General features: G+C 46.3%; 1 protein-coding gene across 3 annotated transcripts in view; it reads right to left on the bottom strand.

Moving 5' to 3' along the window:
• Positions 1–1,494: 1,494 nt before the first annotated feature.
• Positions 1,495–14,414, bottom strand: part of LOC115530619 (myocardin-related transcription factor A) — a 36,537-nt gene continuing 23,617 nt past the window's right edge. For 2 of the 3 annotated variants that reach the window (XM_030339279.1, XM_030339287.1), the window contains 14 exons: positions 12,714–12,862; positions 12,232–12,354; positions 11,904–11,963; positions 11,370–11,599; positions 10,325–10,529; positions 8,998–9,301; positions 8,204–8,436; positions 6,336–7,556; positions 5,818–6,015; positions 5,621–5,734; positions 5,390–5,506; positions 4,818–4,919; positions 4,690–4,732; positions 1,495–4,592 (listed from right to left, as the gene is read on the bottom strand). In XM_030339279.1, the coding sequence (XP_030195139.1) occupies positions 3,862–4,592; positions 4,690–4,732; positions 4,818–4,919; positions 5,390–5,506; positions 5,621–5,734; positions 5,818–6,015; positions 6,336–7,556; positions 8,204–8,436; positions 8,998–9,301; positions 10,325–10,529; positions 11,370–11,599; positions 11,904–11,963; positions 12,232–12,354; positions 12,714–12,862 (3,830 nt within the window). In that variant the 3' untranslated portion in view covers positions 1,495–3,861. The remainder of the gene's footprint in view (positions 4,593–4,689; positions 4,733–4,817; positions 4,920–5,389; positions 5,507–5,620; positions 5,735–5,817; positions 6,016–6,335; positions 7,557–8,203; positions 8,437–8,997; positions 9,302–10,324; positions 10,530–11,369; positions 11,600–11,903; positions 11,964–12,231; positions 12,355–12,713; positions 12,863–14,414) is intronic. The other variant, XM_030339295.1, reaches the window with a different exon arrangement.

Raw genomic sequence — 14,414 nt, 5'->3', positions numbered from 1 at the left:
TTTCCGACCTTTTCCGACACCACCATCGTCCCCCACCATGTAAGAATAAGAGATTTTAGGCCATATATGCATATGAACTCTGTAGTGGGATGGTTTAAATAAAGTAAGAATGTAAATGGAAGAAAACAGAACCTCTTTTAAGATTCTTTACCTACTGAAAAACGATTTGCTGAAAAAACCAAACTAGTTTCCTTGAATAACCAAGATTGACAATGCGTGTCAACACCTTAGCCTGAAGGATCACTTTAATAAAATGTTTAATTAAACTGGGGAAAAAAAGGACATAGCAAACTTTCGCATTAAAATAGGGTGGAGGAGTGTTCTAAAAGGAAAAAAAAAGCTATTTCAAAGTGCAAGCTTCACGCTGTGGTTTTATTTCCCACTAGGACACCGTAAATAGCATTACCTCTCTTACGCTCTCTCTCTAAGTGTGCAGGCCCTGCGGTGTTGATTTGCCGTGCTACGTTTCTGGTTGGCCGTGTATACTGTGCTATAGAAATAACTAAGGCCGGCCAGGAAGCGCTCGTGACAATCTGCATTTCAGCGATTTTATCCAACATGTCGCGTTCTTCATTACCCCTTTGTCTCTTTGCTTCAGTTTTTTTTTAGGATTTTATGCACACACAAACACCCACATGCACACACACAAGAAACACCCACATACAAACACACAAACACTGTGAAACAGTGGGGGAGCCATGTAGGAGAGAGAGATAGAGAGGTGGTGGCGATACCAAACGATATACATTGAAAAGCCAGGAAAGACAAAAAAGCAATACGGCAAGTCTTTGTAGATAAAAGGGAGTGCACAACATGTCAGCACAGCCGACATAAGCATATTCCCAACTTCCTCTCTCCTAACTAAGGACAACCTTTAACTAGGAACAACAAAAGATCAAAGAATATTTTTGTGTTATTTATTTTAATCATTTCACTTTCGTTCCACTTTATTATTCAATGAATGCAAATATTGCTGCAAACAAATGCCTTACAAATTTGAGAAATGTCTTGTGTTTGAATCAATACAAACTTGTTTGAAGGAAATTGTACACTTACAGAAGGCTATGTATGTACATGAAGTGGCATAGCAAATTAGCAAGAACATCAACAAAATAGATTAAGGCAGAAAGCATCTTAAATTGAGTATTCCCAAAGTCAAACAAGGTTGAGTCAATGCCAACCTTTGAAGCGTTTGCTGGCCCATCACAGTGAATATGTGCTTGATATCTGCTGAATGGTTAAAACTAAAACTCACTTAAAGTAAAAGAAACGTCAGAGAAGAAAAAATCCTGAAGTTCAATCAACTTTAATTTGCTTACAGAGAGGCGTAGCACAATTACTATTTTTGAGTGTTCACATCCTGATAAGAGTGAGAGTGTGTTAGACTATGGCCCCTCGACTGCGAGCAACAGTGACCTTATCGAGCTGTTACTTGTTTAACTAAATTATCTTAGAATTTCTTTAACTTGTTGGCTTGCATCGAGTGCAATGTTGAGACAAAAAGGATAGAGAAAGAAAAAAGAAAAGAAAAAATCTTGCCAACTAGAAACGAGCATAGTTCCCTGGATAAGCTAGGTTGGTACAACATTAGCTGCATGAATTGGGCTCCGGCCAATAAGCCTTTGATGTAGAGGAGGAGCTAGAACCTAGATTTATACTTGAAAATGTTTGTGATTATTTTCAGTTCCATGAAACCCTGGTTTGTTCCAGAAAACGACCAACAACCTCAAATCCACCCATGTATGCATTTACAGATGATCCAAAACGGCATGTTTAACTTGGTGAGAGACACAACTTTGTATAGCACAGAAAATAGCAACAAACGATTATTTGTTTTTCACAGATTAGTCCTAAATACAATACATTATAGTATACCAATATTTCTACAGTGCATTTTCATCCATCTATATAGGCATCTACTCTCTATATAACACAATTCACAACCACAAGGATTTGTTTAAGTTTCGCAAACTCAGTGAGATTGCATCATGTAAGGCCATTGTGAGAGGATAGTCCATGGAGAACACATTGGCAAAAGTACTGATGCAGTACAAGAACAGACATTGTCTAGATTATTACAATACATACGAATTAAGTGTTTTACAAAAATACAGCATGGGTAAAACGCCATATATACCCTCCTTTGCTATCTCTATTTTTGTATGGGGTGTGTGTGGGCATGTCGTGTGTGTGTAACTTAATGACACATGCGTGCGCATGCACACACACACACACACACACACACACACACACACACACACACACACACACACACACACACACACACACGCACACACACACACACAGTGAAACCACAAATCTGGTGGTAAAAATAAGCAGCACCCTATCAACATAAAATATTTATTTGTATTTTACAGCATGCACCATTCTGTGTAAGATTTAAGTTCATGAACGAAAACCCTATTGTGCTATTTTTTCTTTATTTTTTTACATTCAGGAGAATTAAATTGCATAATCAGTAATAATTAAGTAAGACCATGAGCTTTAAATGATGGCATGCTAAAAATATATTCTGGCTGCAAAAGCTTGATGCTCATAAAACGAAATCCTTCTGCTTCACAAAGAATTAACTTTGCGGTCATTTTAATCATCGGGATAATTTACCAAAATGCAAACGAATAAGCATGAAAAAAACAAATGATACATATGATCAAAAGTTTTGCAGGTTAATAACTTAGTAAATGAATGTATCAAATTATAAAAGGTCTCTCGCTAAATTTGATTCCTTTCCATAATACGTTTGTAATTATGTATTGTTTGTGATACATTCACTGTTAATGAAGATAAAATACAACACAAGTTAAACACAGAGTTTTCCACTCTTATGGCTTATGGCTACATTGTAAAACTGCACTGGTGTGACTGTGGCAGCTATTTTCAACAACCCAGTATTGATACCCCATGAACCCATTGAGGACTTTGGTGTTCTCCTTTGTAAACTTTGTGTGTTAAAGCTGTTTGACGTCATTTGATTGACAGTGGGAGGAAAGTGCAAATAGGCTGAAATATATCAAGCCTCCACAACCAGTCCGTTAGGGAGCATTTGTGGATAACAAACCAACTGATAAGAGTCCTAAATGTAGATTATCAATCGATAGCTGAGTTAAACACGAAAATTGGACTTATAATCACACAGACCACACATCCTGTCTGCATTTAAAACTTGCCAAGGATAAGGCCTTGTCTTAGGCAATCATCAAGAGTGCTGACGCTGCTGCATTTCTAACAAGATGAGCTGTTTTTTCCTGAAAGGAAATTAGAAAAGGTTAATGGCGCTGTATTGAAATGTCTGAATGTGACCTGAAGTTTTGGGGCCCTTTCAAACTCCAACATGAATCATTTCTGTAAAGTCACTACTAATTAATCTGATTAAGGACCGTAGAACCTGCCTGAAAAGTATTGTCAGACATTGCATAATCGAGTGCATGATATTGCTTTACTGAAAGGTACAGACCAACTATTGTGATTCAACGTTTTATATTCTCCTGCATGTGTTCCTGTACAGAAGACCTGAAAAAGGACTGTCCATATATGGGCGGTACTCCATAAGTGATGGCAGTGGAACCATTCTGACTTCTGCTAGAAACAAACTAGTGAGATACGTTTACATAGAATGGTTGCATAGTTTTGCACTCCTCAATTTTGGGAATTAAGATTTACAGTTATAATAGGACAAGAAACAGGTCCAACTTGAACTTTATACAGTAGGAAAATATGTAATTTGACTTACTTTCTGTATGAGACACAAATCATTAACATTGATTGGCCGAGATGATTGACAACACAGCGAATCACAGGCCTTCTCCGAGGACCCCATTGACTGTTGCAAGTGCTGCTCCCTTACAAGCATGAATCCCATCCCATCTGCAGGTCTGAGATGTTGAGGAAATCTGCGGAGAAGACGCTTACGGGCGTGGGCGGGGCCAACGGAGCCAAGTCGGTTGGGAGCGTGTCCTCGCTAAGCCCCTCCCCCGTGCCCATTGTGAGATCCAGCCACTCCATCACGTCCACCATCTGACCCCCGGGGGCCTCGAAGCGAGTCGGGCCAGGGTGGGGGTCGGCCAGGCAGCCGTGCAGGTCAAAGGTGTCCATGGGGGAGGGCGGGTGCTCCAGGAGGCTGGAGGAGCTCAGCAGTTGGCTGTGGAGGTCGTCAATCAAGGTCAACGGGCTGCCAGGCTCCGCCCCCAGCAGGGGGGTCCCCGTGGCGCTCTCCAGGAAGTCCTCCAAGCGCCCGCTGCTGTGGAAGGCTCCCCGCACCTCCTCCTCCTCCTCCTCTTCTTCCACCAGTGTTTCCTCTTTGATGGTGATGGAGGAGGGGATGGGGGTTGTGTTAGAGGCCGGTCCAGGCACCTCTTGGGGACATAAGGTCGGATGTTGCCGAGTGTTAAGATAAGATAACACTTTGTTTATCGCATGTGGGAAATGAAGGTGGTCGAAGGGTGGTGTTGAGGCAGGTGAGGACAGCTCCCGCTGTAGGGGGGAGAGAGGAGGAGGAATAGGGGGAAGGGGGGGGCTGGTGTGCAGGCCATCCAGGGAGGGGTCTGGAGAGGGTTTGAAGGAGGATGATATTTCTGAAAAAATAAATTAATAATAATAAATAGCAAACAATATCCAGAATTAGACTTCACTTCTTTTTGTTTCGAGCTACAAAATTGTATTCACTCTCACCTCCGGTTTGAAACAGGATGTCGAAGAGGTCGTCTGGGTTTTCCTACAACGCAGGAATCAACGTGTGAGTGCGGGATACATGATAAAAGGTATGGGCTGGTAGGATCAGCAGAGAGATGGACACCTACTCTGTAACCAGGAGAGGAGGCTGGCGTCCTCAGAGAGGCTGGAGACAGAGGGCTGAACAGGAGGCTGTGGTCCAGGACTGAGAACACCTCCTCCTCCTCCTCCTGGAGGGGATCAGATCAGTGAGGACCAGACGAGACGAGAGGATACGAGAGGAGAGGAGTTTAGAGAAGATTATAGGAGAGGAGAGAAGATTAGAGGAAAGGCGAGGAGAGGCGAGGCGAGGAGAGGAGAGAATATGCGAGAAGGGGGGAGGAGAGGAGATTATAGGAGAGGGGGGTAGGGGAGGAGAGGAGAAGAGAGACGAGAGGAGAGGAGAGGAGAGGGTAGGGGAGGGGAGGAGAGGAGAGGAAAGGAGAGGGTAGGGGAGGGGAGGAGAGGAGAGGAGAGGGTAGGGGAGGAGAAAAGGAAAGGAAAGGAAAGGAGAGGAGAGACGATGACAGAAAACAGAGAGGAGACTAATCAAATAAGTAGAACAGCTGCTTTGAATATCAAACCATCCTGGTATGTAAGGCCTTTAAACAGTGTTTCCTCATTGTGGTAATCATTGTTTTTGGAACTGTGGAACGCATACCGTTTTTACCGAGGGTAACAACGCGTCTTTCTCCAAAGTCTCATTGTCAAAGAATGATGACAGGGAATGGATGCCCTCCTGCTGGGATTGGTCGATTGCAACTTCAGGTCCCACGTCCTATTTAAAACAAACCAATCATAACAGATAATGAGTTACAATACAAGGCAAAGTTACCTTGGAAGGAGCATATACAAGAAAGAGTTGTTTTCAGACAAAAGAAAAGTAATCAACCTTTCTGTTTGGTACTTTTAAGGACCCTGGGTATGTCCTGTCTTCTGATTGGTTGTGAGGACAATCTGGCTGAGGAGCTAACTGGCCAGGGAGCCAAGGTGTAGCTTGGAGTCCCTAAAAAAAGGATAAAAATTGCTGTAAGACAATCACCTCCCCAATTATATAAAAGTAAGTACACAAACAGTAAGTATGTGTACCTTTGGAGTGTTTTGTGTGGTTGCAATGTTTTCTGATGGGCTGGTCTTTTGTAACTCGGACACATGATTGGTCAGTGCAACCAGGAAGTGGTTTCCGTTGCCGTCGGTAAGCAGGGCCGGGGATACGACCGTATTCAGGTAGTCCAGGTTGAAGGAGGTGGCGGAGCCATTCTGCTGGTTGAGGAGAAGTTGAGAACCCTTGAGAGGAAACACAATTTTCTGTTACGGCATCCATGTTTCTCCAATATACACGATTTAAGCGTTGACGGTTGTCGTTCTCTTATCTTTGTTTTCGATAAATTAAATTATTGGGAAGGTAGGTTAAGTATCTTGTTCAAGGATGACTACAGGAATACTTTGGGGTACAGACCCAGAACCATTCTTCCAGTTTGGGAATTCAACACCCTAACCACTAGAATAGCCTGCTCCAAGTGTTAGAACAATACTCTCAAATCGACCACAGTCACAAAACCCGGGTAATGGATCTGTTTTTGAGGTGTGGGGGAGCCTCAGCGGACCTGATTCTCCTGCTGTGGTGTCTGTTGCACCAGCGTTTGCTGCTGCTTGGCGTGCAGCAACTGTTGAACCTTGGCCTGAATGGGGCTCTGGTGGCACCGCGGCGCCGCTGTCTGCTGCATCGGCTGCTGCTGCTGCTGCTGGGTGCAACTCTGCAGCCTCACTGACTGCTGCGGCCTCAGCGGCACCTGTTGCTTGGGCTGGGTTTGGCTCTGCCTGGGCTGTGGCTGCTGCTGCTGCTGCTGTGGCTGTGATTGAGAAAGTAGCTGTTGTTGTTGTTGTTGTTGTTGTTGTTGTTGCTGTTGTTTGAGCTGCTGCTTGTGGGACTTCTTCTTCCTCTGCTGGGAGCGTTGCTGGAGGTTCTGCTGGTTCTGTTGGCCGGGGCTCTGAAGCAAGTGCTGCTGGGTCTGTTGGTTCTTTGGCTGTAGGAGGAGCTTCTGAATAGCCCTCTGCTGGGCCAGCTGGAGCGCCGCCTGCTGCAGACGTGTCTGCTGCTCGGGCCCGTTGGCGTGGTTTCCCGACCCGTCCGGAGGGCCTCCAGGTCCCGGGGGACCCCCAGGACCCAGGGTGGGGAAGGCAGCGAGGGACGGCCCCCCCGCGGGACACGGCGGCAGCTGCGTCTCCATGACGTCCGTCGCCGCCGCGCTTTCCTGCTTGACCGCCACGCGGTGCGGCGTCGCGTGGGGAGGCCCCGACCTCAGGGGCTGGTGGTCTGGCGGGGAAGCGAGGCAGACTGGGGAGGTCTCGCCGGGCTCCTTCTTGATATGGAGGAGGACCTTGGCTTCTGGAACCTTTGCCCTACCGCCACCCCCACCACCACCTAGCCGGCCTCCTCGGTTGCCCTGCTCCAGCTGCATCCGGAGCAGCTCCACCAGCCTCTGCTTCTGGTTCAGCATCCGGGTCAGCATTTCAATCTGCCGGTCCTTGTCCCGCAGCATCCTGTCCCGGTCCCCGCAGGGCGAGGCGGTCGCCCCGCTCCCCGTCGCACTCTGAGCGCCCGCACCACTGCGGGCGCTCAGAGTAGGAGTGCTGATCGACGCGGGGATAGTGGCGGCCGCCATGGTACTGCTGGGAGGAGAGAACGCTGCATTGGAGTCGGTGGGGGAGTACACAAAGAGTTTCTGGGTGGAGTAGGCCGTAGGGAGACAGGAAGTGGGTTCTTCTTTGATGGTGGCGACGGGAGCATGGGTGTGGAGGCACCGCTGCACTGGAGGGGACCTCGACTAAAGGGGGGGGGGATGGCAAAGAGAGAGACAGAAGGGATTGGGAGGAAATAAAAGGGGGAGGAAATAAGATAGTTGGAAGTGATATGAGGGTCTAAAAGTCAGTTTCAATTCGGTTTGCAAGAGATGAAAATTTTAACTTTATTCATTCCTGAGGGGAACTCCAGGATGATGAAATAGAGGCCCACAGCTTTGTATGTGAGAGGTAAAATGTTAAGGAAATCTTATGCCCGTGCTTTGACAATTACAAGGAAAGACAAACGTCGACAGAGGATTCACTGGACCAGCATCTAAGCAAGATGTCAGTTTTGTTAAATGAGGTTGAAAATATGAACATGGAGGAGGATGAAGGGAAAATGACTTAATGGGCCATTCAGTTTAACAGGCTACACGCTGGTGTAAGTGTCTAATAATGACGTACCGACGCACTGATCCATGACTATGGAGTGAAATGAATCAAATGTCCTCTGTGTTGCAACGAAAAAAACTTAAAACTTAAAACACAAACACACAAGCACAAACTGCAAACACAAGTTTGGCACTGCAGTTGATTGATTGGACACCATTTTTCAAGTTCAAAAAGCTGATTTCACTCCATGCAATTTTTAATTGAATGGATGTATCTACCAGACCCAATATCCACTAACCATCTCGTCCAGCCCATTGGTGGTGGTGTTGGTGTAGTCGTTCTCTGGACTCATGGCAGACGGAGAGCCGGCGTGAGGTGATGGAGAAACAGGAGAGGAGGGGTGGAGGCAGCCAAAGGTCATGACTTGCTGTGGTGGTGGTGGTGGTGGTGGTGGTGGTGGTGGTGGTGGTAGTGGGGTCGCAGTGTGGCTGAGGGAGGGGCTGGTGCTAGAGCCTGGGACAGTCCAATGAGCTGGGTAAATGAGAACGTCATCAGAGCGTAACAACGGAGATAGCATGAAGCTAGCTAGCATGGCAATGGGTTGTACATTTGTTTGACTGCTGCATTTGGAGCTCAAGTTTTCTACAAAGTACATTTTGGACGGTAAATTCAAAAACATTATGTTACGTCCCTCCTGACGCAACCTTGTGTTTTGGGGTTAAGGTTTTTGGTACAAAAAAATAAATGTAAGTGTAAAGTAAAAAATGGAATTGCTATGCTTGATAGATAGGTGAACAGCACTATGGTCAGAGCAGAATCTCCTTCTAAACCAGCCTGGAAACATGTGATAACCAGGCCACCTCTCAAGCCATTATACTGCTGTGGTTATAACTCTGGTAAATGGTTTAACATTACAGAAGCAAAGATATTACAACTTAACCAAAAATATCAATTATAACTTAACCAGATAAGCAGGCCCATATCAGCACGGTTGGGTTTAATTGGATGATTACACTCGGGGAGAGTTACACGCACCAGGTAGCAACAATGTAATTAGACACCTAAATGAGGTCTAATCTTCTGCAATTATACCTGCAGCAGGAGATGGATGGATGTGTCCCTGCTGGGATGGGGGTGGTGGTGGTGTAGGGTTACCGAGAGCTCCTCCACCCACGCCCCGGGCCTCTGGCTCTGCGGCTCCCCCTGCTGGCAGGAGTGAGGAGGGGGAGGGGACGGTGAGGGTGATGGTGGCGGAGGGGGTGCCCGGGACAATGCCCCCGCCCATGCCTGCCGCGGCGTGCAGCTCCTGATAGGCCTTGAGACGCTCGATGAGGTCGCTCTTGGTGCCCGAGACGGTCAGGTGACGCTGCTTCAGCTCCGCTTTCAGCTCCGCCACCTGAGACAGAAAGACAGACAGACAGACAGACAGACAGAGAGACGGACAGACAGAAAGACAGACAGACAGAAAGAGAGAGAGAGAGAAAGATTTAGAGAGAGAGGAAATAAATAGCGAGAGAGGAAATAAAAGGAGGGAGAGAGGTGACGAGAGAGGGAGAGGGATGGAGAAAAAAAGGAGAAAGCGGGTTGAACACAAAGCATAGGCAACAATGGGTAAAGGGAAGTGGAGGAGGAGCGAATAAAAATATCTTTAAATACAGAAAGGAAGGAAAAGGAAGCAAACTCTAGGCAGAGCAACAACACAGATAATCCATCAACCTTTCCATGTGTCAGCTCTGGGTAGACAGGCCATTTCTCAATGTGCGCACAACTCAGTGGAGTGGCAGCTCTGGTATCAAACAGTCAAGTCCTAGCCACCAATGAAATAAAGGCAGGGTTCTAACCTCGCCCACTTATTAGAGCATTGAGATTTATATTCAGATGTATCAAGGGGAACAGATCCCTCTGACCCAATGAAATTTGTTGCCTCACAAATGTCCACAAGCAGCCATTCGATTTGCTTGGTGTCTGAATAATCCCCGCCATTGCGGAATTTAAGTCATCTTCAATCTCCCTGAGAGATATATCCTTTGTCATTAAGTATGACAACACCATGCGCTGTGTCTCTGCCATTTGAAATGCAGATCATCACCTCGAATATCAACAAGTCATCAACTGACAAGTCTGCACTCTGATGTTCGATTTCTGGAGAAAATCGATCTAGTAAAAAGCACTTCCATTTGGTTGCTCCAATATCAACAGTTTACTTTGATTGTCCTCAGCCTCATTTATAAATTGCTTTGGTTAAAATAATATGCTAAATTAAATCAAATGTCGAATGAAATAAATTGCATTTATAAATATAAATGTGCATTTCAGAGAGAGGACAGTCTGGCTGGATGATGTCATCTCACAAACTTTGGCAACACATAAGGAGAAAATGGCATAAAGACCGGTGGATAACTAGAGGAGAACTGCCGACCTTCATCTCATCCAGGTTGGAGGGCAGAGTCTGGGGCATGGTCTCCCCAGCCGAGGCAGCCCTCAGGTGGGTCAGAGTGCTCTGGCTGGCAGGGGGAGCACTGGGGTTTCTGGGTGGGGAGGAGGGGGCGGTAGCAGAGGTGGGGATGATGGCGGAGGAGGAAGAGGAGGAGGAAGAGGAGGTGGCCGGGGGTGACTGGTGATCCCTGCACGGAGACAGATTAAAGGGGAGACGATATTGTCAGTGCTTCTGTGCTATGACATATGTGTGCCCACACAGATACATAAACACCACCACCTGCCCTCCAAAAAAGGCATCCAGGTATCAAGAACATACCTGTACATCCCCAGTCCCCTGCACTCACTTTCCCTTCCACTTCAATCACCATTGAATACACTCCCCTTACCCCCTGCCATCCATCCCCTCACCCCAATCCACTCCACTCACCCTGCCATCCACTCCACTCACCCTGCCATCCACTCCTCTCACCCTGCCATCCACTCCTCTCACCCTGCCATCCACTCCTCTCACCCTGCCATCCACTCCACTCACCCTGCCATCCATTCTCCTCCTCCCTCATCGACTACCCTCGCCCAGCCATCCAATCCACTAGAAAGACTAATGCAGGATAGTGTAATGGCTCTGGTGTTGGACTCCAAGTCAAATTAGCTGGGTTTGCCCCCCCCCCCCCCCCCCCCATGTCTGAATTTACCTGTAAGAAGCCCCATCCCACCAAATTCTTGTTAATGACATGCATCTAAAACTGATACCCTAATGTGCGTCGCGTTGCATCACTTGTACGTCAACTTGCCTGTACATGCGCTTAAAATGATCAGACAGAAAATGACATCATCCTTTAGGAGGGAAAGTGTTTGCGATGGTGTTCGCTATTGAAATTTGATGCTGACTGATGTTTTGGTTTGGACAGAGAAAACTAAAAAAAAAAAAAGACAAAGACAAGTTTAGACGCATTAGACTTAGCCGAGGTCCCTTTGGATAGAACGGTGTCAATAACTCCATGGTAAATAACAAACTAGGGACTGACTTGGGCCTGGCAGGGAGGATGGTGGCGTAGTTGACGCTGTTGGTGTTATGGTTCTGCTGCTGCTGTAGTTTCTGCTGGAGCTTCTGCTGGCTGAGAATCTGCAGCTGTAGGAAGAGCTGCTGTTGCTGGAGCAGCTTGGCGTAGGACGAGTCCAGCTGGGGGGTAGCGGGGGGCTCCTTGCCGCCCCTCTGGTCCGGCGGGACGTACTGGTGGTACTTCAGCTTCCTGATCTGGAGACGAGTGAAGGTCAAATGAACGTCATTAATTCCGGATGGTACACTCAGGAGGTTTACAGAAGAGAACTTTAGTCGATTGTAAATCTTCCCCGACGGCGGACTTTGGTGGGGGGGGGGGGATATTTTGGGTGGTGGGGGAAGTTTTCTCTGTGTCTTATTGATTGGCATCTGGTCATGTTTTCTGAAGGATGAAAATGCCTATATTTTACTTTAGTCTATAAAATAAAGATGAAACATAGGGGACACAAGACTCCTAAGGCTCTTTATTGGCCCAGGCATTGGGAGACATGGAAGCGACCTTGGGCTGGTCCTTGAGCTTCTTGGGTCTGTAGGCCAAAGAGGTCATCTTATGCTGGGACTGGAGGAGAAGAGAGGGATGAAGACAATGGGTTTATTGCATCGTATTGATATCTGTCTTGCTATAAAAAGAACAGAACAACAGCCCTAGGTCCACAGCGCACACTTGCTGATTAAGCTTTGGCTACATTTGAAACGTGGTGCTTAAACTCTTGCAGCAAGGGAAATCATATTTTTGGAAACAAACCCAAGGCTATGGGTAGGTCATTCTGTCAAAATCTCATTAGAAACTCTTGACAGGCTTGCCATGATGTGATTGGATGGCTGACCTTCATTGATGTTGGACTGGGATCTCTGTGAGGAGGCAGCGCTGCCGTTTCATTGGTCAGATTCGTGGTGGAGGCGGGTTTGGTCGGGATAGAAGAGGCTGATGGCGGGACCTGATTGAGGAACTGGAAAGGACATTTTGGATGAATGGATCCAGAATGGATGAAGCCCACTTTAAATATTCAGTCTCACAAAATAAGCTCATCAATAAGAATAAAAAAGTAGTAGTATTAGAAGAGGCATTCTTAGTATTGCCAGTGGTAGTAAAAGTAGTAACAACTATAAATAGTATTATTAATAGTTATTAATATTATTAATAGTTATAAATAAAACAAAATAAACGCCCTATTGGGATCGTTCTGTGTCAAATTACCTCCACCCAGCATAACAAACTATGAGTGGCCTACATACTTGCTGCTGGCTAACAGTGGGCTCTAGCTCGGCCAGGGTGGTAGGCCTGTGTCTTGGCTGGCGGATGTGGTACCTGCGTGGGGGAGGGTGTAAGGCTTCCCAGGGGAGACAGCAGAGGTCCCGGAGCCTCGGGGAGTTCCTGGGAGCAGAGCGGCTCCGGGGAGAGACTGCCACTACTGTCCTCGTCGAAGGATGAGCTCTCGCCCGACGCCTTGGGGAAGTCTGTCCGCCATGGAGGAAGGAAGCAGCGGAGGGAGAGGAAGGAGAGGAAGGAGAGGAGGGAGAGGAAGGAGAGGACGGAGAGGAGGGAGAGGAAGGAGAGGAAGGAGAGGATGAGAGGTGGACAAAAGGTGAGGAACACTTTAACTCGTAGTCACAACATAAATGCATTTTTTTTAACCCTAAACTAGTGAGTACCCTCATGTATAACACCCACAAACGCACACGAACACCACACACACTGACACAAGCACAGACACACACACACACACAGACACACACACACACACACACACACACACACACAGACACACTTATCTTTATCTTTGTCATTACCAGGACACCTATAAGTTATTACCTGGATCTCTTTATCACTCACAACATGTCACTCATTACCTTTAGTAGTGATGATTACCATAACATTAAACCATCATTACTATTTTCCATTCACTATTTGATCGTTTACCAGACACTTTAATACAAAGCTGCTTGCCGTGAATCAAGATAAAAAGTCATTAAGGAACAGGTAAGGTTTTGGGAGCTCATGTTCCAAGGAAGCCTACAGGTAGACTGCGGACAAGGGGTAATTGAACACAGATCCTTTTTTGACTAGGAGTGTCAGTTGAACAACATGGCCACTGCCCCATCCCCTAACCCCTCCCTCCTCACAAGAACATCTAACGTTCATTAGCAGGACCTTCAGTCCCCCTGAGAGGAAACTATAGCAGCCACCTCACACATGAATTCCTGCCTTACCTGTGGAGTGTGAACTGTGGCACCTGTTTCTAGCATTTATTTCTGTATGTGTGTCTGTGTGAGTTACTGCTGGCCGGTAATCTGCCATCAGCAGGAGATGATGAACACACAACATGGGGCTGATTAAACATCCTCCCCACCCATAACGTGGAGCCGCTCCACCACTGAGCCAGGCCGCTCTGGGCCCCGGCCCACGTGTCAAGGTCTTAATTCTGTGTGTGCACACACACACACACACACACACACACACACACACACACACACACACACATTAGCCTTGCCTCTGTCGGGGTTTGCCTGCTTATCTATTTCTTAATTCTGCATAGTCAAACACACAAACACACACACACACACACACACATACACCTGCAAACACACACACTCGCACACCCCTCCAAAACACACACACAAATAAAAAGGGTTTTATATTTATTGTGCATGCAAACAGTTCAAAGCATGTGTACATTACAAGTCTGCATGGGTGTTATTTATACCTTTTTGACTTCCGGAAATAATATATTATTATTATTTGTATGTGTTGCCTACTATTGTATGCCTCTATGCCATGCCCGTGTTCATGCGTATAAATCTATATACATGTACATGTAAATATTTATAAACATACTATAAAAACACATATGAATATACAAACATATACATATATGTATACATTCATGTACATAAAAATATGCACACATGTATTGTATTGCCACTAGAGATCACACAGTGCCATAATGAATTCTCTGAGGCTTTAATGAAATTGCTGTTATTATTGTTGGCCAGGAAATGATCCTCCTCA

This window comes from Gadus morhua, chromosome 2 (assembly GCF_902167405.1).
Source record: "Gadus morhua chromosome 2, gadMor3.0, whole genome shotgun sequence".
NCBI lineage: Eukaryota > Metazoa > Chordata > Actinopteri > Gadiformes > Gadidae > Gadus > Gadus morhua.
Note: the sequence above shows the minus strand (reverse complement) of the source record. Positions and strands in the feature narration are given on the sequence as shown.